The sequence below is a fragment of the Rana temporaria genome, chromosome 9 (genome assembly GCF_905171775.1).
Source record: "Rana temporaria chromosome 9, aRanTem1.1, whole genome shotgun sequence".
NCBI lineage: Eukaryota > Metazoa > Chordata > Amphibia > Anura > Ranidae > Rana > Rana temporaria.
Window position 1 is genome coordinate 105,018,969 of NC_053497.1, and position 25,948 is coordinate 105,044,916.

The following is a 25,948-nucleotide window of genomic DNA, read 5'->3' on the forward strand; positions in this document are numbered from 1 at the left end:
TACTTGTAAAGTCAACATCGCGAAACCAGTTGCTGTGGAGAAATTTCAGTGTCTGCATCATATGACTGTCTTGAACTCCAGAGAGTTTTGTGATAGAGGTGTGTTCATTACCAGGTATAAAAGGTTATCCAATCTGAGCAATTATTTTAAGACATAGATGCCTACTGTGCCAGTTTGTTGGGACAGTCTGGCCTTTTGGACCTCAGTCCCAACGATACTGTGTCCCAGGGTGTTAGGTATGTAGTTCTCACTATTTAGATTCAGATTCAGAATACTTTATTGATCCCAAAGGAAAAATGATTGCAACACATGACACACACAACAACGACAACACAAGATTACAACAATGAACAATGAACAGAGCAAGACACAAGGACATAACAAAATTTCCAATAACAGCCATTAGCACTAAATAAAACTACCGTATTTTCCGGCGTATAAGACGACTGGGCGTATAAGACGACCCCCTAATTTTCCAGGAAAAATGTTGGTTTTGGGATATACTCACCGTATAAGACTACCCCCTTCCTACTAGTCTTTCTGGAAGCTGAGGGGTAGCCAGAACCGCTGACAGAAACAGGCTTTTTCATATCTCACTGTGCCATTACATTACATTCCTCACTGTGCCATTACATGACATGCCCCCACTGTGCCATCACTTGTCCCTCACTGTGCCATCACTTGCCCCTCACTGTGCCTGAACTTGCCCCTCACTGTGCCTGAACTTGCCCCTCTCTGTGCCTGAACTTGCCCCCTCTCTGTGCCTGAACTTGCCCCCTCTCTGTGCCTGAACTTGCCCCCTCTCTGTGCCTGAACTTGCCCCCTCTCTGTGCCTGAACTTGCCCCCTCTCTGTGCCTGAACTTGCCCCCTTTCTGTGCCTGAACTTGCCCCCACTGTGCAATCACTGCAAACACTCACTTGCACTCGCGGTGACAGTCTCCGTGCTGCGAGCGTCAATGATTTAAATAACGCGCCTTCTCCTCAGACTGTCCTGTGTTAGGCGGAACACAAATTTTCCCAGCAGCGCCTCGTCCGAGGATGAGAAGGCATCTGTGATAGGAGGAACACAGAACAGAGGCGCTGCTGGGAAGATTTGTGTTCCGCCTATCACAGAACACTCTGAGGAGAAGGAGCGTCTTTTAAATCATGGACGCTCGCAGCACGGAGACCTTACCCGGCGTATAAGACGACCCCCGACTTTGGATGGATTTTTTTGCATCCAGAAAGTTGTCTTATACGCCGGAAAATACGGTATTCAAAGCTACACTCTAATAAACCATCCATACAATTAAAATACAATGTAGAATAAATAACACAGATTAAAAAGGAAGTAAACTCTCTGAAGAAAAAAAATAAAAATACACCCTGCAAGCATAGCATACTAGCTCATTATGAATTACTTACCTGAGATTGAAGCCCCCGCAACGGTCCACGTTCCTATCCTCCGTCGCCGCCATCTCTCTCGGAGTGACTTCCGGGGTATCGCGGCTCCGGCGATGTGACTGGCAGGAGCTGCGATGACGTCACTCCCACGCGCGGGAGCCCCTAGTGATGGCACGATCGCCTTCAGAAACGGCACGCTCAGTGGGACTGTGCCGTTGCCTATAGCGCGCATACATAAAAATACTGATCGTAAACCATATTTACATCTTCACCTCCAGCTCTCACAGGGAATAATTCTATAGCTTGATGGCCACAGGCAAAAATGATTCCCTGTGCCGCTCTGTGGTGCATTGTGGTTGTAACAATCTGTCACTGATGGTATTCTGCAGACTAACCAGCGTATTGTGGAGTGGGTGTGAGGAGTTGTCCAAGATTGAACGTACCTTAAACAACATTCTTCTCTCCAACACTGCTGTTAAAGACTCCAGCTCCAATCCAACAACATTACTGGCTTTCCGAACCAGTTTGTTGAGTTTATTGGTGTCAGCCACTCTAATTAGCCTGCTTCCCCAGCATACCACTGCGTAGAGGAGAGTGCTGGCCAAAACAGACTCATAAAACATCTTAAGCATTGTTTGACAGATGTTAAAAGACCTCAGTCTCCTCAAAAAATAGAGGCGGCTCTGGCCCTTCCTATAAAGCAGTGGTCCCCAACTTTTTTGGCACCAAGCACAGGTTTGTGGAAGAATATTTTTCCAAGGCCCGGTAGGAGGAATCGCGATGTGTTGCATTAGCGGTTAGTGCGGGAACCCTGCAAATCCATTGTGGGTTTCCCGCATCACAGGTTTTGCGGCGGCAGTTCACATTGCCCTATGCGAACTGCTGGGAGTGTCATTTAAAAGTTAACAACACCCCCAAATCAGTTTGCATATTGCAGTGCGATCTGCAAACTCGGACAGGAATCGGATTGCATGCGATCCGTTTCTGCTACGGAAAAAAAAAAAAAAGGGTCCTGTGGCGAGTTTGATGTGAATTCAGACATACAATTTGTATGGCTGAAATCGCATCGCACAGAGATCGCATGTGATGTGCACTGCAGTGCGGTGCAAATCACATCCGAACTCTGACATCGGTTCAGTGTGAACCAGCCCTAAATGTCCCAGTGTAAAAATATTATTAAATGTCCCAGTAAAAAAAAGATTAAATGTCCCAGTATAAAAAAATTATTAAATGTCCCAGTATAAAAAAAATATTTAATCGTGTTTTTTATAATGGGACATTTAATATTTTTTTTATACTAGATGTCCCAGTATAATTTTTTTTTATAAATGTCCCAGTATAAAAAAAAAGTTAATAAATGCCCCAGTATAAAACAATATACATGTCCCTCCGCAGTGCCCACTGTACTTACAGTCTCAGGGCGGGAATGTGAGGGGAGCCGTTCGCTTGCGGGAATGCATAGAGGGGGAGGGCGGAGAGATGACGTAATTCTCTCTCTGCTCTTATCGGGTGGCTGCGACGCTGTGTAGCGTAGCCTTACAGCCACGTATGTTAGGGCGGGACATCGGCGCGCCTCTGCGTAGTGCAGAGAAATGACGCCATCTCTCTACTCGGGCAGCTTGCATTATGTCCGTGGCCCGGATATATCGGCGGTACGGCCCGGACAGAGTCCTCAGCGTTGCGGCCTGGCTAGAGAGGCGTTGCGGCCCGGCTTTGGGCCGCGGTCCGGGCGTTGACGACCTCTGCTATAAAGCACCTCAGTGATCTTGCCTCAGTCCGGCTTATTGTCTATGTGCATCCCAAGATAATTGTATCCACAGTAAAAAGAAAGAGAGAAAGAACTGTCCCGTGTAGAACCCCAATACTGCTGATCACCCTGTCCAAAACTGGTATATTGCATTGATAAGCTACCAGAAATGAATGATGACAGTTCTTGTAGGCACTGATAAAAGGCAAAGCAACTAGTATTACCAGGCTTGGGGCATGTACAACCGATAGACGGCTTTCGCTAGAATGGTTTGCGATTTGTGGTGCACCGGACAGCACTGTACAGTTGCTAAGGAAAGCCCCATGTGGCTATTCTAAATACCAGAATGTTCCTCTCGGCAGGTGTAGTCCTTGGTTTGACCCTATTCGCCAGGAACCTCTCCTTGCACTAATTACTTTACCTACCCAGTGGGCTTTATCTGCTCTAGAACTATCTCCAGGCACAGCGGAATGGCTCAGGAGATATATATAAGGTTCTTAGTCAAGATGGCTGCCGGATGTCTTAAGAGGTTTCAGCATCCAGACGGACAGCCGGCTTCTCTGAGGCCTTGATGCAGTCCAAAAGGAGACAGTTTCCTGATCTGACTCTCTCCTCTTATATCAATAGCTCATGCCATCTACAGCCTCAAGGAGAACCTGAACCTGCCTATACTGTATGTCTGTAGTTCTATAAATTGAAATTTGTTGTCAGGGAAGCTCTTCTCTGTTGTTCTATCAAGACAGGGGAGCCAGGCATGACACCATGACACTGAAATGTTGATAAATATGATATTATGATGGATGAATTGTGCACAGATAAGATTACAGTCAGATAATCAGGCAGATGAATAGAACAGACTATGCAATTTAAAGTGATATTAAAGCCTCAGTTTGTTTATTAAAATAGAAAAGAGGTTATACTTACCTGTTCTGTGCAACAATATTGCTTTTTGTCCATTGCCTCCTCTTCTGCATGCCCCCCGATGTCTATCTTTGCTCCTTTTTCATTTGGTTGCTTCCATAGCAATCCTATAACTATGGGGGCACCCGTGCAGGCATGCTCTTGAGCCAGGCTGTGTGCATCTTTAGTCACAGAATGGCTCAGCCCCCCCCCCAGCTCCCGCCTCACAGGATTTGATTGACAGCAGCAGGAATTTATGGCTCCCGCTTCTGCCTGAGTCTCATGTGAGAGAAGGAAGTGAAGGGGAAAAAGCGAGGGGAGGGTTAAAACCACTGTCTTTTGTTTTTTTTGCAATCTGAGTCTCATTAGGTATTTTCCCAACGGGAAGTGAGAGGATTTTTATTTTTAATGTGACAGAAATCCCCTTGGACAGTTGTCACAGGAATAAGTGTTCCTATTGGAAGATGGTGGCAACTGACATTTTGTATTAACCTTAAAGCGGAGGTTCACCCTAATAGCATGTATATCTGACCAACTCCCTTATAGTCGTAAAACAAGTACTGTCCGCAATTCCTTTTTTTTTATTATGCTTTACATACCTTGTAATCAATTTTTTCAATCTACTTCTCCCCATGGGAGTAGGCGTTTCTATGCCTAGGGGGATTGTCATCTGGGAGGTTGCCCAGATGATTGACGTCTGTTCGCCCTGGCAGATAAGGCCCGCCCCCGTATTGCATAGGCGTGCACGAGTTACGGGGCTTCCGAAAAAAAGCCGAACATGCAGAGCACAGGCGCCGTATAGAGCCGACTCACATCTCCGCATGTTTAGCTTTTTTCGGAAGCCCCGTAACTCGTGCGCGCCTACGCAATACGGGGGGCGGGGCCTTATCTGCCAGGGCGAACAGACGTCAATCATCTCGGCGACCTCCCAGATGACAATCCCCCATGGCATAGAAACGCATACTCCCGCGGCGAGAAGTAGATTGAAAAAATAGATTACAAGGTACGTAAAGCATAAAAAAAAAAAACTAATTGCGGACAGTACTTGTTACGACTATAAGGGAGTTGGTCAGATATACATGCTATTAGGGTGAACCTCCGCTTTAAATAATAAAAGTGTGGCGCTTCTAAACATGATCTAAAAATATAATAGTGTAAGGTTGTTACCCCACCTATGATAATGTGAAAAGTTTACAAAAAATGTGTTACTTCTTATAAAGGAAGTGCAAAAAATTCCTTCAAAACACAAAATTGTGTGCAACAAAATAATATATGCAATAAAATGACATCTAGAGTCAGAACTGTATATAAGAGTGAACTTCAAATCACATATCAAAAATCAGAACTGCATATAATAAATACAGTGATTGTCCATAGAAAAATCGATGTTGTGTCTCTTCAAGGCTGATGAGCAAATAAACTCATCAGAGCTGTAAGGCCCTGTACACACAGTCGGATCAAACCGATGAGACTGGCCCGTCGGACCGTTTTCATCGGTTCACCTCTGAAGTGGCCGTACGGCCTGATATGTGTACACACCGTCTGTCAAAAATCCGATCGGGTCAGAACGCGGTGACGTCAAACACACGACGTGCTGAATAAAACGAAGTTCAATGCTTCCAAGCATGCATCGACTTGATTCTGAGCATGCGCAGGTTTTGAACCGATGCTTTTCTGTACTAACCATCGGTTTGGTCCGATGGGGCAGCAGTCCATCGGTTCGGTTTTGAAGCATGTTTAGAAATTTTGGACCGAAGGAAACCAGACCGATAGCCTATACACACGGCCGGTTTGGTCCGATGAACTTCGGTTCATTCTCATCGGACCAAACCGACCGTGTGTACGGGGCCTAAGTGTTTCAACAGTCTTTCAACTTGAGGAAAGAAACAGCGTAAGTTGTAAAACACCCGGGAGTGCCTCCACCTTCCGAATAAGGGATAGAAAAAAGATGGGTACGCTTACCAGACCGCGTGGATCCAACCGCCGTACGGCAGTGGATCTTACAAGCGTGGGAAGCCAAACCAATGCTTCAGCGGAAATCCTGAATGGATCATTCGAATTCCTCCTTAATGGATCGATGCTATATTTCCTATACTATCCAATACGTGCAGCAATCAATCACAGGCACGACTTTTGGTAGGAGAGTTCCAAGGAGTTTTGCCGCCTCACCAATGATGGTATGTTATAAATGAAAAAAGGGAAAGAGATGCCTCCTCATAATGTAAAAAACTTTTGTAAAATGTATTTTGATAAAAAAAAGTTCCTTACAGCCAAACACACAGCAATTAAAAAAAACATATTGATATAATTTTATTGCATATATTTTTTTGTTGCACACAATTTTGTGTTTTGAAGGATTTTTTTGCACTTTCTTTATAAGAAGTAACACATTTTTGTAAAGTTTTCACATTATCATAGGTGGGGTTACACTTATCTTTTGAGATCACATTTAGAAGCGCCACACTTTTATTATTTATTCTTTTTACAAACTAGTGTTTTTGTTGTGTTGGCAGCTAGTACATCTATAGTGTTGGCGCAATATTTATACATTTTATTTTGTATTCTGTTATTCCTGATGACTTTGGTGATCAAGAAAATTTGAAAATGTGAATCTCCCTAACTGAAGAACAAACAGCGCTAAAAACTCAGTGGTTTTAACCCCCTCTTTAGTTATACTTTAAAATCAGTCTACAATCGGTTTATAGTCAGTCAAATGTTATGCTTGTATTTGCAAATCAGAAATGTAAAATTCTAATTGTCCACATTGAGATACTTTTCATGTGCCAAAAAAAATATGTTACGCTACACACCAGAGTTATGTAGAAGCAAAGGGGAATTTCCCAACCCGTCACTCTGTTTCCTCCGTATTTGGATCCAAGAACAAAGTGCAAGTAACAGAAATGTCCTCTATCAACTGTTTATTGAATAAGATCTGAGTATTAAACAGTCTGTTTACCAAACTATCAGACTGAAAAGGGCTTGGGCACCTTTGTAAGTATTTGTATGTTGAGCGTGCCCAGGCCCAAGTGGCCATACATTGTGGGAATTTCAGCTGATTCTTGCTAAATCAGCCAAAATTTGACCCTGTCTGCCCTACCTAGATCGACAAATTTTGATAGAAAAATCCAAGGAGCCAGGTGGGAAATTGTCAGCTGAACAGTGACTGCATCCTATCACAGTCACTGTTCATACATTTACGGCAACTGCAATTGTCACAGCTTCTAAAATACAATTGCTGACAGCACGGGTTCCCCATTCATGTTGTTCGGTGTGGCTAGAGAAATCTTTGTGTGTATGGCTAGCTTAGCACATCTTCCTGTGTATGTCAACATTCGACAGGACAGCCAATCACTGCTCCAGTATACTGTAATATCATTCTAAGGAGAGGGCATCTGACTGGCACTTAACAAAATCCCTGCCCCCTTAGAGTGTTTGTGAAATGATAAGATGATAAGATGATATCAGATTTTTACATCTTGTAGGATCACCAAATCCTCTGTGACTATGCCCAAATTCTGTGCCACACTGGCTGCGGACAGACAGTTCAGCGGAGACACCTTGCCGACCACTTAGAGACCGAATGTGTCAATAATACAACAGTCTGCCCCAAATGCTCCCTGAGAATCTTCAGTACTGATTCCCTGGTAAGAATAATACATATACAGAGCACAAATATACAGTATACAGTATGTAGTTACACATTTACAGGTATACAGGTATAAGGTCTAAACAGGTATAATCAATAACACTATGGAGTCTATTTATCAATTTAATTCAAGATTTACATATTAGCACATATGTTTCAGTTAGAAAATGTCTCCTCTTTTTTCCCCCTCTCTCCCTTCTGCCTTCTTTCTACTTTTTTTTCTCGTTTCCTTTATGCAATACTTGGGTTCTCCCCCTGAGTATTGTTTAGGACCTTCTGTCCTGGTTAACCAAATGGCATTATATTTCCTGATTGCTGGACTAATATTGTTTTTGGAGGCTTTTTGCCCCCGTCTTCTCCATCCACAGGATTAATTCTATTCATTACTTTGTCACATTTCTTATGCCCTGTACACACGATCAGGCCTTTGTCAGATAAAATTCACATCGGAATTCTGACGGAATTCCATCGGAGGAAAAGAGAACATGTTCTCTATGTAAACTCCAATGGAATTCATCAGAATTTCCGATGGGGCATACACACGGTCGGAATTTCCGATGGAAAAAGTCCGTCTGACTTTTTCCATCGGAAATTACGATCGTGTTTATGGGGCTTTAGACTCCTTGCCACGACGTATGTACATTTTCTCTAAGTATCACTCGTATTCACTTGCGTCTCTGGCACTATTGTTGTTTGTTTAACCATTATAACTGCTTCAATACAAATATTGAAACTTGGGTGAAAGTTGTGGGAATCTTGGGGGAAAACAATAAAAATAACAGACCCCATTCTGTGCTTAGCTTCACAGGGTCTCTGATCACTTTGGAGGATGCATCTTCTATTTGACATTGTTTAAGTTTTTGTATAATGCTTAAAACTTTGCAATAAAAAATATTGAAAGAGAAATAATCACACAGAGTATAATTAAGTATATAAATATACACTTATATTACATGTATGGTGTGAATATTTATGTACGTATAATACATATCACATAGATAGACAGTTATAATAAATTACTAGTATATAAAATATACATTAGTTAACATACACTAAACACAAATATAATATATGGCTCTCTAGCTGAAGAAAATGTACCCTTTTTGGTCTCGTTTTTATTTATTCCCATAGAGGATCTGTGACACTTTTGTCTATCAAAAGCGAAAGCAGTATCGTTCACAACATGGGACATTAAAATCTTTCAGAAAGGTATTTATGACCCTGGAAATAACTAAAGCTGGGTTACGTCTTATGCCCTGTACACACGATAGGTTAGTCTGATGAAAACGGTCTGATGGATTTTTCCATCAGTTATCCGATGAAGCTGACTGATGATCAGTCGTGCCTACACACCATCAGTTAAAAAACCGATCGTGTCAGAACGCGGTGACGTAAAACACAACGACGTGCTGAAAAAAAACGAAGTTCAATGCTTCCAAGCATGCGTCGACTTTATTCTGAGCATGCGTGGATTTTTATCCGATGGACGTACCCACAGACGATTGTTTTTTTCTATAGGTTTTTTATCCATCAGATCATTTTAAAACAAGTTCCCAATTTTTTAACCTATGGATAAATAACTGATGGGGCCCACACACGACCATCAGACCGTTTTCATCAGACTAACCTATCGTGTGTACGCAGCATAAGGTTAGACGTTTCCACCTGGAACATACAAAAAATAAACACACTTAACCCATAAGCCAAGCAATTACAAAATCTGGAAAGACTTCCATTTCAAAAAGGAAAAACAAAAAACAAACAGGCAGGTTCCAGGACTGACTGTTGTGTGGGTGCACTTTACAAATAGTTACATAATGTGTATTTACAATCAGGAAATATGCTTCTTTTCAGAAACACAAATGTGAAAAATGTTCCCTAGATGATCAAATGCAGAAGAAAATTGGAATGCTGGCAAAGGGGAAGGTAGGACACAATTCTGCATTTTAGACAAAAACTTCTAATAAGGAACTGAAAATGATTCTTTACTTTTGTTTAGAAAATCCTTCTAAAGCCAGTTATTATTTATTGCAAGGATTTTTTTTAAAGTTAAAGTCCATGTATTTTCAATGCTACTTCTGCTATGTAGATCTAATGCCAAACGCCATTCATTTACTAACAGAATGATTTTCTATTAACTCCCACAGCTAACTATTCTGAACAACTGAACTAAAAGTCAAGTTTAATGCCTCGTACACACGACCGGTTTTCCTGACGAGAAAACTGCAATTTTTTGATTGGTCGGGAAAACCGGTCGTGTGTATGCCCCATAGCAGTTTTCCCGACGAGAAAAACTTGCCCGCAAAAAAAACTGCCCGCAAAAATTAAAAAAAAAATTAGAATCTGCTCTATTTTTTCCCATCGTGTTTCCCGTCAGTCTTTTTCTCGTTGCGAAAACCGCTCGAGTGTATGCTTTTCCGAGGGGAAAAAACGTGCATGCTTAGAATCAAGTATGAGACTGGAGCGCTCATTCTGGAAAAACTAGCGTTCGTAATGGAGATAGCACATTCGTCACGCTGTAAATTATTGCCTCGTTTAATGCAGCGCATGAAAAGTGCGAATCATCTCTCACCAAACTTTTACTAACACGAGGATCGGCAAAAGCAGCCGAAAGGGTGGTGCCATTTAAATGGAACGTCCCCTTTATAGTGCCGTTGGACGTCACCGCACGTTGGTCGAGCATTTTTTTTTAATGACCGTGTGTATGCAAGGCAGGCTTTAGAGGAATCACGTCGGGAAAAACGTTGGGTTTTGGCATGTCAGGAAAACCGGTCGTGTGTACAGGACATAAGGCTCCATGCACACTGGACGTTAAAATAATGTTATAAAAACGCCAGTAGCTTTGCAGTGAGTCTTTTAAAAATTTTAAAAGTTTATTAGCGTTTTCTGCATTAGCGTTTTTTTCAATGGATCAAAAACTTTAAAAAACGGTGGCGAGCCACGTTTTTGAGCATTTATCGTTGTTTATCAGCGTTTATGAGCATTTGGCGTTATTTGTGGTCAGAAAAACGACCCCTGGACGCGATTTTAGGGCGTGCAGAAAACAGCCCATTACCTTCACTGTTGATAAATGTCCAAAAACTTCCATGTGTGCATGGACGCATAGAATAACATAGAGTGGGGTTTATGGGCTGTTAAAAAAAAATGCCCAAATTCCCATAAAACGAACGTTCATGAGCTTAAGTGTGCATGGAGCCTAAAGATTTTCCCTCGAGAGTCTGCAAGAGATATATCAATGAATAAATAGAGAACTCCACGCTATGGTAATAAAATATAAATATATTAAAGAAGCTGCTTCCCTAAAGTGGTGTGAAAACAACTTTAGCAATGTGGGGGGTGTATAATAATAAGGGGGCACTAATAGTAGGTGATAAATAAATTCCAAATTCTAGCTTGAAACAATATATTAACTATAAGGTCAACAATATAATAGTGATTTAAAGTGCAAGTGCTTATATGATGACAACATCAACAAAATAGGTGCAAACAGGTCCAAAAAATGCAGCAATGGTCACTAAATGATAAGCATTGGTAAGTCCATGCATCAAATGGTTGACTTGAGAGTAGACACCATCACCATGGAACAGATATCAAACTGGCGACACCCGGTGAAAGGTAGAGATACGTGCCTACTTACCAGACCACCATGACCCTTCGTTTGAAAAAAGGATCAGGTGGAGCTTTAGTACAGTTGGTGGCCTAAGGTCTGTACTGGTACCTGGATGGGACTGGCCAGGAATGGACTCCAACAGAAGAAATTACCATTAATAAAATGAAGAAAAAAGGGCCATTGTGAAGTTCTGCGATTTATTGTAAAACAGAATAAAAACAAAAGCCAAATGGCCGCTTACTTGTGCAAGTGCCGAGACCTTGGCACTAAGGAATCAAGCGTTTTACAGCAAGATGTGACGTGGAGCACTAGCTGCACTGTGTCTCACTCTCGTGGGTAGGTGTAGCGTGCGTTCCACCGCCTCTCTGTGCCAAATCTGGAAGTAGCTGAACGTGACCAGGAACGCCTCGACGTACATTTCATCTATTGATGTCGTTGGGGAGCTACTATTAGCGCCCCTTATTATTATTATACACCCCCCACAAGAGATATATCAAGCTGGTGGATAAATTCCAGCATACAGGCATAACATAAAACGTTTTAGAGGGACCCTTTGTTTAAATGTAAAATATTCATGTTTCCTTTCCTTGACTATAGTTTCTCTAAAAATAGTTCTACTTCCAAGAAAAAAGTAACAATGTCACTAACGTCAACATGGAATTATTACAGAACCAGAATTCCGTTAACAATAACTGGAAGGAAAAATGTCGCTTTTCTTTGCTGGGCTGCACATACAAGGTAAGTGCGATGGACAATGAACAGAAAAAACTATTTATTCCAATTGCCCGGTGACACAGGTGAATATAGAATTTAATACCCAATTCTAACAGAAACTTTGCTTTTATACAGTTAGATCCTCTGTCTGTGCCCCCGTGGTGGAGATTTACCCTTGTGTTGGTGTTGGATGTCGAATAGAGCAGAAAAAGAAGAAATTCTCTCTGTTTTAGGTCCTTGTTCAGTACAGTGTGCATGATTTCCTACCTTCTTTGCAGAGCTCTTCTATCCTGTCATGTGACCTCCCTCGGCTTCCCTTCCTGAGTACAGAGGGAGGGGCTTATATTTCCCTCTGATAAATGCAAGCTAGGAGAGGGAGGTCATGTGTCTGCACAGCAGGGCTCTGCAAAGAAGGTAATTAGAATTATAATTTTAAGAACAAGCTGTGCTGAACAGGGACTTTAAACAGAGAGGATCAAAGTAATTATACACGTTTCTTTACTTTACAAGCACTGGACCAGTTGGAGGGAATAGAATTACACAGACAGAGAGGAGAGGGGCGGGGAGGAGATCCGCTCTCACACAGGTTATGGAAGAGACAGGGAGAGAGTGAGGGAGGAGGAGATACAGAGATGCTGAGGAAATACCTGGATGAGAGAAGCATGTAAACTGACCACGCTATCAGAGATCAGCAGCCATGATAAATTTGGTCAGTTTTCAGAGGAGGAGACAGGAACAGGCAGAATCAGACAGATATTGTACAACATGGAGAGGGACAATTGACATAGCAAAAGCACCGTGCTATATTTCATGCCTTAAAGGGACAGGAGCATTTGGGTGTTAGAAGAGGAAGTAAAGATGAATCTCTCCAATGGGTATATGGATAGGAGTAAAAACCCAGTAAAGGCATTTAACGCACCATTTATAACTAAAAAAAAGCTTGACAGGACATGGCCTTTAACATGTTATTTTATCAGACAACCAGTGTAAGTATAATTATTATTATTATTTAGGTACTTATACAGCGCCGTCAATTTACGCAGCGCTTTACATATATGGACATTCACATCAGTCCCTACCCTCAAAGAGCTTACAATCTAAGGTCCCTAACTCACATTCATATACTAGGACCAATTTAGGCAGAAGCCAATTAACCTACAAGCATGTCTTTGGAGTGTGGGAGGAAACCGGAGTTCCCGGAGCAAACCCACGTAGGCACAGGGAGAACATGCAAACTCCAGGCAGGTAGTGTCGTGGTCGGGATTCGAACCATAATGCCAGCAGTAAGCATACAGAAGCCCTGGAAGAAACAATATCTACTTTTCACTTCCTGCATTTCAAGTAGAAATGAACACTTTTTCTTAACATAGAGCAAGGGAGGATTATCAACCCTGTCCGTTTTTTGCCTTCTGTATGCCATTGAGGAGATTTATTTTCACTTCCTGTGTCATAGCCAAAACAGGAAGTAAGAGGAAATCCCTCCAAGTAAGGGAATCCATGATTGTCACCAGGGTCACCAAAACTAGTGTCCCCATTGCAAGATTTTCACTCAATTCTTATTTTGGTGACAACACAAAATTTGGTATTTTTCTTTACTTTCAGTCTTGGTGATAACAGTAAACAGGACAAATAAAGGAGGGCAGACAGTTACTGAAGAGCAGGAAGGATAACTGGATTACGAGGGCGCTCACTAGCACTCTCAGGCCTCGTACACACGACCGAACATGTCCGCTGAAACTGGTCCGTCGGACCAGTTTCAGCAGACATGTTCGGTCGTGTGTAGGGCCGACCGGACAATTTTCCGGCCGACCGGACAGGTTTCCAGCGGACAACTGTTTCTTAGCATGCTAAGAAACATGTCCGCTGGAACCATGTCCGCCGGACATGTCCGATGGTCAGTATGACTCATCGGACATGTCCGCTGGCCCGAGAACCCGCGCATGACGTCAAAGTGATTCGACGCATACGTGGAAGCATTGAACTTCCGGGTTTGCGCACGTCGCCGCCACGTCACCGCGTCGTCTGTCCGCGGGAAATTTGGTCTGATGGTGTGTACAGCCATCAGACCAAATGATCCCAGCGGACATGTTGGCTGAACTGAGCAAACCCAGAAGCAAGAAGATGGAAGAACCCAGAACCAGCTGGTGCGCTGACAATGCTGGAGGGCTTTGTTTGACGTGTAAGTCTGCCATAATGTGGTATTAGGAACTGCATACTAGCACATTATGGCATAAAGCTCCTTGGGGCCCATTAAAGGAGAAAAAGCAGAATTTAATTCCGCTTTAACTCCCTAGTAGTGAGCATAGTTTTAGTGAAATCTGGTGGGCTCGTTGGACACGTTACTTCATCCAGTCACTAAATTGTTTCAGGTCCTGATATTGTTTAATAATGTATTCCTCAAATAAATGAGATTATCATTTTTCTTTTCCCCTGCAGGGCAGCAGAGATAAGATGAAGGAACATGATAAATCCTCTGTGGTGGCACACTTGTCTCTGGTTGCCCCTATTTTAATGCAGATCAAAGAGAGTCTGTCCCTGCCAGAGCCAACTGAGAATGGATTCCAATACCCCCTGCAGGATTCCACCACCCAGGCTGTCCGGAAAGTGTTTTCCAACCTACCAAATGGGGAAGTAAAGGCTGTGAATTGTGACATTGCCACAGACTGTGGCTGTTTGAATGGAGGAGGCTCCACAGGAATAGATCCCCATACCAGACTGGCCATGCTGGAGGTCAGGACACAAGTTTTTGAAAATATAATTTCCGTCCTGAACCGTGAAATGGACAGTGCCAACGGCAAACTGGCAGCAGCACTGGAGCAGAAGAACGAGGAGCAACAGAAAGTAAAAGCCTGTGAACAAAAAGTGAGGTGCCATTACTATCTTTGCTAAAAAGAAACATAGAGGCTGAAAGAGGCCAATTGTGGCCACAATGCTGTTGAGAAGTAAAGTCCTGGTAGGCAGAGGATGCTGGGATTTACAGTTCATCACTAACTGACATACTGTATAATAAATAGCATGTGAGATGCCCCACTTGGGAGCTTAAATTACTTGTGGATTTCTCATGGATGCTTTTTGGGCTCACTACCTACAGCAGAAGTGTCACCTGTCCCAAGGCCTTTTTACTGGGGGGGTTTCCTGATTAGACCCTGGAAAAATTCCAGCCACCCATAAATATAGGACAGTAAGCTGCACATGAATGTTAAGTCCATTGACAACAGCAATCCATTGAAAAATACACATGACAGCAGCAGACAACACTGATTGAAGCTTTCAGGGATGGTCAATTACTGTGTGTACTGTAGTGTATGCTTGTTCCATTATCTTAAAGCGGAGTTTCAGTCCCACAATTCATTTTTTTTAAATACTCTGTTGTATTTGGCTCTAATTCAAATTTAACATTTAGATAAAGACATTAATGTTGTCTCTTTAGATAACGTTTAAGTCTTACCTGATCTCAGAAGCAGACATGGTCCATCTCTGCTGTGGGCATCTGAAGCCCTTTCGTATTTATTTCAGGGATTCGGTGCAGCTGGCTACCCAGGATGCACCTCCCGATCTCGCTTCTGTGCAATAATGCCACTGTGCAGCGCTCTTTCGTCATGACACATTGCTATAGCGTCGGCAGAATTTCACCCCGTTGCTATAGCAACCTGTCAATCAAAGAAAATCCCGGAAGATAATAGAAGTCGTGCAAAGCAGTGTCACCCGGCAACTCCTCCCGTTCGCATAATTTCCAGTGTAGATGTCACGCAAGATTTCGGTATTAGTTGATTCCCATGGACTCCTGGGATACATGACGCCAATATCCCAGGAGTCCATGGGAATCGCCTAGTTATGTCATCGCCTAGGCGACTGAAGCCAGAAGTGCTACATACAAAGAAAAGGAAAAAAAGGTATTTAAAAAAAGTAATAAACTATTTGACATTTGAAATATACTGTAGATAGGGATGGGCATGGGATTGATCCCACGGTAAAAAAAATGGGTGGAACCCCGCTTTATGATGAAAAACAAACATACAAAAACATTGGTCATCCATTAGAAAATATCTGAAGTGTTCGACCTGTATACATCAGCTTTATTGCAGAACGAAACCACCAGTTTCTTCAGGTTCAATCCTTAAACCTTAGAATCTCTGAGCTCAGGGAGTGGGATGCAGGGGAAATGACAATGGCCTCAGCCTAAAAGGGGAACTGAATTCTGGTCCCCCTAAAAAGGTGTCCTTGTTACAAACTTATTATACTGTTTTTCTGCACTATGTCTCTTTATGGAGGTGGCCATCTTGGTAAGGGCACAGCTTTACTTCCTTGTATCAGAGCCTCCAGCAAGGAGAACAGTGAGCAGCACAACAGTGACATCAGCAAATTCTGACTCTAAATTCTGAATTCTGAGTAGCATTCGGAGATATCAGTGCCTCAGATCTCACACTTGAGATATATAGCTGGGAGGCTGCAGGCACAGACGTGCCTAGGCACACTCACATACTAGAAACCAAGGAGAAAATAAAGATAAAAGATACATATTCTAAATACTGCTTAGGCAAAATTACCACTTTTAAATGTTGCCTGTAACATAGCAAATTACTTTTGAGTTCATGCCCACCTGAAGTAAAGCAGGGAGTTACTACAACCGTGTGTTTATGGCATTAAAATCAATAATCACAACTAAACCATCCTCATCTTCTTGCAGATCACTGATTTACGTTGCACATTGGCTACAAAGGAGATGGCAATAAATGAGCTGCACATGCGTCTGTCAACTCTTGAGCAAACCTCATATGACGGTGTGTTTCTATGGAAGATCAGCAACTTCACACAGAAAAGTCACGATGCTGTGACAGGAAGAGCTATCAGCCTTTATTCCCCAGGTACATCATCCTACTACACCTCCACCTATAGCTAAACAACTAATGGGTAATGGACAATAACCCATAGCAACCAGCTAACTCATATCACGGCAAAATGAATTCTGACTTGACGGATGCATTTTATAATTCATTATTATATTCACTTACACATCACTATTTCCTCACAGCTCCAATGTCAAACCACAGTCACCCACTATTATTATTATTATTATTAATTTATTATACATGTATATTATAGCTTGGTTCCACCACAGTCACCCATTATTATACATTTATATGGCTCTGACAAATTCTGCAGTGTTGTACAGAACACTGAGCCATTCACATCAGTCTCTGCTTTGGAGGAAGACATTCTCCTCCCCTCCAGTCATACACTAATTGTATTCACTTATATTTATATGAGTGTATGCTATCTTGATAATCCTGTACCACTATATAGGATACATAAGCATATATGCTTACATTGGGGTAGATTCAGGTAGAATGGTGTAAATTTCTGCGGGCGTAGCGTATCTCAGATACGCTACGCCGCAACTTAGTGAGGCAGGTTCTGTATTCACCAAGAACCTGTGCCCTAAGTTACGGCGGCGTATCGTAAATCTGCTGGCGTAAGCGCGCCTAATTCAAATTGTGAAGAGGTGGGCGTGTTTTATGCAAATAAAACATGACCCCACGTAAATGAAGTTTTTGACTAATGGCGCATGCACCGTCCGTGAAAGTAACCCAGTGTGCATGCTCCAAATTAACCCGCAAAAAGCCAATGCTTTAGACGTGAACGTAAATTACACACAGCCCCATTCACAGACGACTTACGCAAACGACGTAAAATTTTCAAAATTCGACGTGGGAACGACGTCTATACTTAACATAGGATACGCCTCATATAGCAGGGGTAACTTTACGCCGGAAAAAGCCTAACGTAAACAACGTAAAAAAATGCGCCGGGCAAACGTACGTTTCTGAATCGGCGTATCTACCTAATTTGCATATTCAACGCGTAAATATATGGAAGCGCCACCTAGTGCCCAGCGTGAAATTGCAACTAAGATACGACGGCGTAAGAGACTTACGCCGGTCGGATCTTAGTCAAATCTATGCGTAACTGATTCTAAGAATCAGGCGCATAGGTACGACGCCGCACACTCAGAGATACGGCGGCGTATCTGGAGATACGCCGTCGTATCTCCTACCTGAATCTGGCCCTCTGTGTTCATGTTTATGTCATTGATATGTGGTCAGTTTGAATGCACACAGAATGCAGTGGATACATTTACACGAGAAGCTGAACATAGAACAACAGGAAAAACTTGAACTTTGTGGAGCAAAGTGAAAGTAACAAAGTCATGTTAAGTTTACACTTCCCAGCTTAATGATTTAAATACAACCATTTAATTACAATCAGTACTTGGCAGAATTTAGTTACGGACAGGGGATTGGGAGCACTGCCAAATTCTGCGGTGATACTTTAAGTTTGTTAAGTGTTTCAAAGAATGGCTTCAAATCCCATAATTGCACTGAGTCATCCGCCAAGGGAAAGTGATTTGGAATTTTCAGGTTTTTTTTTTTTACGTTGAGGTCAGGAGAGACATGACTGTTACAGAGAAGATGTGTTTGTGTAAATACTAAACACAAGGGAACTACAAGTCTTATGCCGCGTACACACGTCGGAAATTCCGACAAGAAAACCGTGGATTTTTCTGACGGAATGTTGGCTCAAACTTGTGTTGCCTACACACGGTCACACAAATCTTATCGGAAAAAACGCGGTGACGTACAAGATGTATGACGAGTTGAGATCAATGAAGTTCAATAGGCAGTTCGGCTCTCCTGCTTGATTTTGAGCATGCATGTTTTTTTGCACGTCATGGGCCGTACACATGACCGAACATGTCTGCTGAAACTGTTCCGCGGACCAGTTTCAGCAGACATGTTCGGTCGTGTGTAGGCCCGAGCGGGCAGGATTCCAGCAAACATTTGCCCGCCGGGCTTTTTTCCAGCGGGCAAATATTTCTGGACTTGTTTTAAAACAGCCCGCTGAAATCCTGCCCGCTCGGACATGTTCGGTCGTCTGTACAGACCTACCGTACATGTCCGAGCGCCCGCCATCCCTCGCATGCGTCGAATGACTTTGACGCATGCGTGGAAGCATTGAACTGGCAGGGCCGCCCACGTCGCCGCGTCATCGTCGCGGCGACGGCACGGACACGCCCCGCGTATTGTTTACGCGCGGATTTCTGTATGATGGTGAGTACAGCCACCATACAAAAATCCCCGGGCAGACATGTACGGTGAAAACGGTCCGACGGACCGGTTTCATCGTACATGTTTGCTCGTCTGTACCCGGCCTCAGAATTGCATACAGACGAGCGGATTTTTCGATAGGAACTTTTTCAGTCGGAAAAATAGAGAACCTGCTCTCAATCTTTTGTTGGCGGTAATTCCGACAGCAAAAGTCCGATGGAACATACACACAGTCGGAATTTCCAAACAAAAGCTCACATCAAACTTTTCTTGTCGGAATTTCCAATCGTGTGTACGCGACATAAGAATGCCTTGACAGCCAGAAGAAGAAAGGTGTATGTGCTGTGGGAGGTTTTTGTGCATACTACTTCTAGTTACATAAACTGCACCATGGTCATGGAGGTTTAGCTGATTCAACCTTCTATAAGGCCTCATTCATACGGGCGTACCTAAAATGACACCCTTGTGAGGGCCGCGTTTGCCCACTCAGGGATGTGCGCAGTGTTCTATGCAACCTTGTGCAGGCAGTCCCATACACTCTGCTCATGTGAATGAGGTCTCAGACTGTCCTGGCTGTGACCAGTTCTTCTCCTGGAAGGAGGTGCAATTTGAAATACTGTACAGCCGCTGTGCACTGCCACACTAACTGCTGTGGTTTCCTTATGTATTCTTTTCACAAGAAGCAAAATGTCATCAATAATGATACCATCCGATTAAAGAGTTGCACTAATATAAGAATTTAATAAGGGATCCTATCTACGATGTATATACGGTAAGTGCAGAGCAGGGTGTCATGCCAAGGAGATAAGTAAGTTAACAATGGTGGTTTACTGTAACATTACATTATGCCAGTCACAGTGAAGTGGGTCATTGTGCTGTCTAGAGCGACTTTCATAATGGAAGTATATCAACCACCAAAACCAGCTAGCCTTTCTAGACTCCACTGGTAACCCTCCCCAGGTGTACGGAAGCTACTGACTTGCTTATGATGCCAGTTTTTTTCTGCATGTTATGCATGGGATGAGATACCAATAGAGTCTCCCGTCACCATTATAGCATTATACACTTTATTTTAAGATGATATACCTTCTGCAGGCCTCAAGCCTATGTCTAAGGTCACCTGGTCCCTGGTTGCCCACATTGCCATTATAACAGATTTTCCCTTTTTGCTCCTCTGCCCTGTACACACGATCGGAATTTCCAGTGGAAAAAGTCTGACTGACTTTTTCCATCGGAAATTACGACCGTGTTTATGCCCCATCGGGGTTTTTCCATCGGATATTCCGAGGAATTCCATCAGAGTTTAGATAGAGAACATGTTCTCTTTTACTCCAATAGAATTCCGTCGGAATTCCGATGTAAGTTTGACCAGGCAAAAGTCTGATCGTGTGTACGTGGCATTAGTGTCTGTAATGATTATAAGGAAATTGGGCTACATTTGCGAACCCCCAAAGTTATAAACAGGACAGATTCGTTTTTTTGTAACAGATGTGATGGGGCCCCAGGTTACATTTTTCTCCAGGGCCTGAAGACTTTTTTTTTTTTAAAGATATTTTTATTAGGCCTGAAGACTTTTAATCACACCAACAGTAACTGATTACCTAATTTCTTCTTCTTTACAGCCTTCTACACTGCCAGGTATGGACATAAGGTGTGCCTGCGCATTTATTTAAATGGTGATGGAGCCGGCAAGGGAACACATGTCTCCCTGTTCTTCGCCATCATGAAAGGAGAATATGATGCTCTGCTACCCTGGCCCTTTAAACACAAGGTAACATATCTACCCCTGACAGGCATTCACTAGCAATGAAGATTGCGTAATCAGAGAATGGAGAACCATATCCTTCCACATTCAGATAATTACTGCAACAATTAAGCAGTGTTGACATTACGTCACTAACATCAGCATGACACAGAGGGGCATTTGATGGGCATGTACTGCCAAACACTAGGAAAACCGATAAAAACACATCAGAAATCAGGGGCGGACTGACAACTCATGGGGCCCACTTGTAACCAGTAAAAGATTTCAACCACCATACATGCGTAGGTCAGTAAGAAATCCTCACCAGAAAAAAGGACATGACCCACTCTTTTATTGCAGGTCAATTTAATGTTTTAACACAAGTTCCCTCCAGTCTCTTCAATAAAGGGTTATACAGTAGTAATTGGGTATCACAATCTAAGGCCCCATACACACGATAGAATCCATCCGCAGATAAATCCCAGCAAATGGGTTTCTGCGGATAGATTCTATGGTGTGTACACGCCAGCGGATCTCTTTCCGCGGAGAAATCTCCTCTGGAATGGATTCCAGCAGATCGAATATTTGTTGTGCTGCACAACGAATCCATCTGCTGGAATCCATTCCAACGGATGGATCCGCTCGTCTGTACAGACTTACCGGATCCATCCGTCCAAAGGGATTCCCCGCACGCGTCGTAATGATTTGACGCATGCGTGGAATTCCTTATATGACAGCGTCGCGCCCGTCGCCGCGTCATAATCGCGGCGACGGCGCGACACGTCATCGCCAGAGGATTTCCGCGCGGATTTCAATGGGATGGTGTGTACACTCCATCCCATCGAAATCAGCGGATATCTTTGAGAGGATTTATCCGTGGAAACGGTCCGCTGGACCATATTCGCGGATAAATTCTCCCGTGTGTATGGGGCCTAAGTGTAGTATATTAACAGATTTATTGTTGTGAAAAGACAAATGGCAACATTGCCATTGTTAAAATCAGGCTCATCGCATAATAAGGGCTTCCGATGTACAGTCTCACAACAGCAGGAAACCTGAGACCAAGATAGAAGTACTGGGTGGACACACCTGCAGAACCAAGCAAACACCCGGGGGGGGGGGGGTTGACCAAACTAAGTGCAGCATTAATAGTATTGAGAAATACACTATGTTGCCAAAAGTAATAGGATGCCTGCATTTGCACCCACATGAACTTTAATAGCATCCCAATCTTAGTCCGTAGGGTTCAATATTGGGTTGGCCTACCCTTTGCAGCTATAATAATTCTGGGAAGGCTGTCCACAAGGTTTAAGAGTGTGTCTATGGTAATGTTTGAATATTCTCATAGAAGCGCAGGTCAGGCACTGATGTTGGATGAGAAGGCCTGGCTCGCGGTCTCTGCTCTAATTCATTCTAAAGGTGTTCTATCGGGTTGAGGTCAGGACTATGTGCAGATAACTCAAGTTCCTCCACCCCAAACTCGCTCATCCATGGCTAAACATTGTGGACAGCCTTCCCAGAAGAGTTGAAGCTGTTATAGCTACAAAGGGTGGGCCAACTCAATATTAAACCCTACAGACTAAGACTGGGATGCCATTAAAGTTCATGTGCGTATAAAGGCAGGCGTCCCAATACTTCTGGCAATATAGTGTACTTGTAAATTAGCAATTCACATAGGAAGAAAAAACAGAATTTCCCGTATGTAATCCGTAAGTGGTTGGCTCATTCATCTGGGATGGGGAGCCTCTTCCTACAACCTGCATTAGGCTGAATGTCAGCTTGAATGACGAAGTGGAAACAAGATGGCGGAAAGCTTCTTGTGGGATGCAGAGCAGATCGGAAGTGATGTCATCTGAATATCGGGGGGCAGAGCTATGCATTTCAAATCTGCCCAAGCCTTTTTCTCAAGCTAACCAGGTTAGTTTGGTGCCCCCCGGTGTGTTCTCTTGGTCCGGCAGGTGTATCCACCCAGTACATCTATCTTGGTCTGAGGTTTCCTGCTGTTGTGAGACTGCCCATCGGAAGCCCTTACTATGCGATGAGCCTGATTTTAACTGTCACAATGTGTGTTGCCATTTGTTTTTACACCACAATAAATCTGTTAATATACTACACTCATATTACACACTATTCTTCTTCTTACAAGGTTTCTTCACATGCAATCACCACCAAACATGCTCTACCACTCCAACTATAAGTTTCAATCACTGTGTGCTAGATCCATGCATTTTCTGCAGCCATTTTTATTTGCTTGAATTTTTTTACCCATTATGGGCATGAGTGAGGCCCGCGTGTCTAAGATTTGCTTAAGGCCTCACGAAGCCTAGAGCCTCCTCTGCTCCTGAGCCCTACTCTATGCACCCATAAGACACAGCTCGGCTCACTCCCTGCTCTCTCCTTATTGGCTCACTGGCTGTGATTGACAGCAGTGGGAGCCAATGGCTCAGCCAATGAGGAGAGAGAGACCAGGGACAGACAAGGCTTCCATGCACATCGCTGGATAAAGAAGGGGCTCAAGTGAGTATTAGGAGGACTGTGGGGGTGCAGCACATGGAAGGATTTTTACCGTCATGCATACAATTCATGAAGGAGAAAAAGCTTCAGCCTTTTGAACCACTATAAAGTTCTTAAAACATTCTTAGATCTGCACACAAAGTCCGTTAAAGCATCTTTAAAAATGAACAAGCAATATGTTTTATTTTTAACCACTTCAGCTTTGGGACCTGTATATACAGTAGTAGGTCCAAAAATGACCAAATGATGTGTAGTAGAGCTGCCATAAGTACAGCACAGAAGTTATACCTCCACCTTCTTCTTATAGGTGACATTTATGCTGCTGGACCAGAATAACCGAGAACATGTGTTTGATGCCTTCCGCCCAGACATCTCCTCCGCCTCCTTCCAGCGACCAGTCAATGACATGAATATCGCCAGCGGTTGCCCATTGTTCTGCCTCCTGTCCAAACTACAGTCCTCCAAGAACAACTACTTAAAAGATGACACCCTCTTCATCCGCTGTATTATCGACGCCAGCTCTTCATAGGCGCCATGCAGGAATACGGATCCAATGCACAAGACTGACAATGTTATGTGCACAGATCTATATATTAAAGCACTATTTATAACTGAGCTGTTCAGAAAGCATAACCAGTCAAGTTTCAAACACTGCTTATGAGGTTCCCATACCTTTAAAATTTAAGCAGATGAGATGAAATATAAATACACTTTCCTATGGCGAGTTTATCGGCTCACAAGAGCCGAGCAGAGCTGATCCACGAAAAAAGATTCAGTTCCCATGATGCAACAGATTCTTCCCTAAGCTTTGCTGGCAGAGTGATGTAGAGGAAGAGGGTGGTTCTGGACTTGTAGTCCATGTCAGGTCTATGAACTGGTGCAATGCTACGGTGCTATAATAATGACATCATTTTGAAAATACAATATATCATTTTTTTACTGTTTTTTTTAAACCTTTTTTAGGCGGTTAGAAATGGATTCTCTACTGTCAATTGGAAGTACATACTGGGGTTTCATGTTTTGTTACAGGCAGCTGCTGCTTGGTGTATTTTTTTATCACTTGAACACATAGTGACCCAATACTTTCGAGAACAAATTCATGTTGGTTTCTAAGGGGACTGTATGATCTGTGTACATTTCTATGATCCCAAATGCCAACCACACCATAACAGGTCCGGGTATGCTGTACAGTGAAGCTGTATGAATATGAACACCATGCAGTTCCTCTAAGAAAGGTAGAATGTGGTTCAGCATGCGGTCACACTCACAGTAGTGCAAACAGTTTCCAGCAACTGCACGGGAAACCCCATTTGTGTTTATGCAATCAAGGATTTTTTTTTATTATTTCTGGTGAGAATTGTATGTCAGAACTCTGGAGAGCTGTTTAGTTAGAAACAGAACAAACTTTATTTTATACTTGATTCCATAATGCATCGGTTTCAGAGCTCTGCCAGTCAGTTTATTAGGATCTAGTGGCATTGTCATTTAGGCATTTACAATGATATATATAATATTTAATAAGTTATTTGTACAATCTATAATAAACCGTCTGAAGCTGTGACAGAAAAGTAAGATTATGTTTATTTTTTGCATCTTTCATTATTCTGTCTGGGAAGTTATTCCTGCTGCTGAATGATATCTCAGCCAAGTCTCTAATTCAATAGATGCATCAAAAGTTAAATATGATTGTTGTAATTAGTAGGGTGAGCCTGTCAACTAAAGCCAAACTAATCTCTTTAGTTCGCATTAACATGTTGATGTTGTGAAGAGACAATGTTCTTTTTATTGCTTTCTTTTCTACATCTTCCTGCTGCAGCAAAATGACAGTTGACAAGGTGCACACAGAGGATTGAATAGACTCTCTTTTGAAGCAGTCTTGCTTCAGAAGCCAAATGCAACCAAAGTGTCATTTTTTCATTTGCCAGGATCTAGCTGGGAGATATTGATTGGTGGGACAATTGCGTCACATAAAAGCAGTGCTCAGAGGCTCCAGCTACTGAATGCCCACTAAGATTATTATTATACGTTTTTTTTTTACCAAACTCTTTATTGGTTTCAGCATGTGCAAAACAAAACCGAGGTCTGGTAGCCCAGTGAGAGCATGGAACAGGCTATCCAGAACAAAACAAGTACCCAATACCAACAAAATTCTTAAAATACAAGAACAAAAAAAGGTAGTAGCATTAAGAAAGGCGTGTATGTGGCTTGTGTTAGACACCCTGAGAACATCAATAATAACAGCCCTGCACAGGTCTCCAAGAACACAGGATACAAGGAATGTGTAATCAAGTTATTCCCTACACTCTGGCCCAATCCCAAATACCAGCAGCAAACTATGCAGTGGTGGTGTGTTCTAGCCACTTTAAGTTAAATTTACGACTAACCCCTATATGCGTAAGTGGCTGTGCAAAGTGGCAGTTGGGAATTGACTAATTGTTTGTAGTATACAATTGTGGGAGCCAAGGGTTTTTCAAGTGAAGCGTGCGTGCCTTTTTGGCATAGAATAGAAGCAGTCCAAGTAGTGTCCTTCTTCACCCCACGCTGAGGAAGTCCCGCCCATAGGGACGTAACACGTACGAGGGG

General features: G+C 42.9%; 1 protein-coding gene across 2 annotated transcripts in view; it reads left to right on the forward strand.

Moving 5' to 3' along the window:
- Nucleotides 1-24,937, forward strand: part of TRAF1 (TNF receptor associated factor 1) — a 30,531-nt gene extending 5,594 nt beyond the window's left edge. The window contains exons 4-10 of one of the 2 annotated variants that reach the window (XM_040324051.1): nt 7,514-7,675; nt 9,532-9,603; nt 11,957-12,025; nt 14,438-14,863; nt 16,689-16,866; nt 20,730-20,878; nt 23,673-24,937. In XM_040324051.1, the coding sequence (XP_040179985.1) occupies nt 7,514-7,675; nt 9,532-9,603; nt 11,957-12,025; nt 14,438-14,863; nt 16,689-16,866; nt 20,730-20,878; nt 23,673-23,894 (1,278 nt within the window). In that variant the 3' untranslated portion in view covers nt 23,895-24,937. The remainder of the gene's footprint in view (nt 1-7,513; nt 7,676-9,531; nt 9,604-11,956; nt 12,026-14,437; nt 14,864-16,688; nt 16,867-20,729; nt 20,879-23,672) is intronic. The other variant, XM_040324052.1, reaches the window with a different exon arrangement.
- The last annotated feature ends 1,011 nt before the right edge of the window (nt 24,938-25,948 follow it).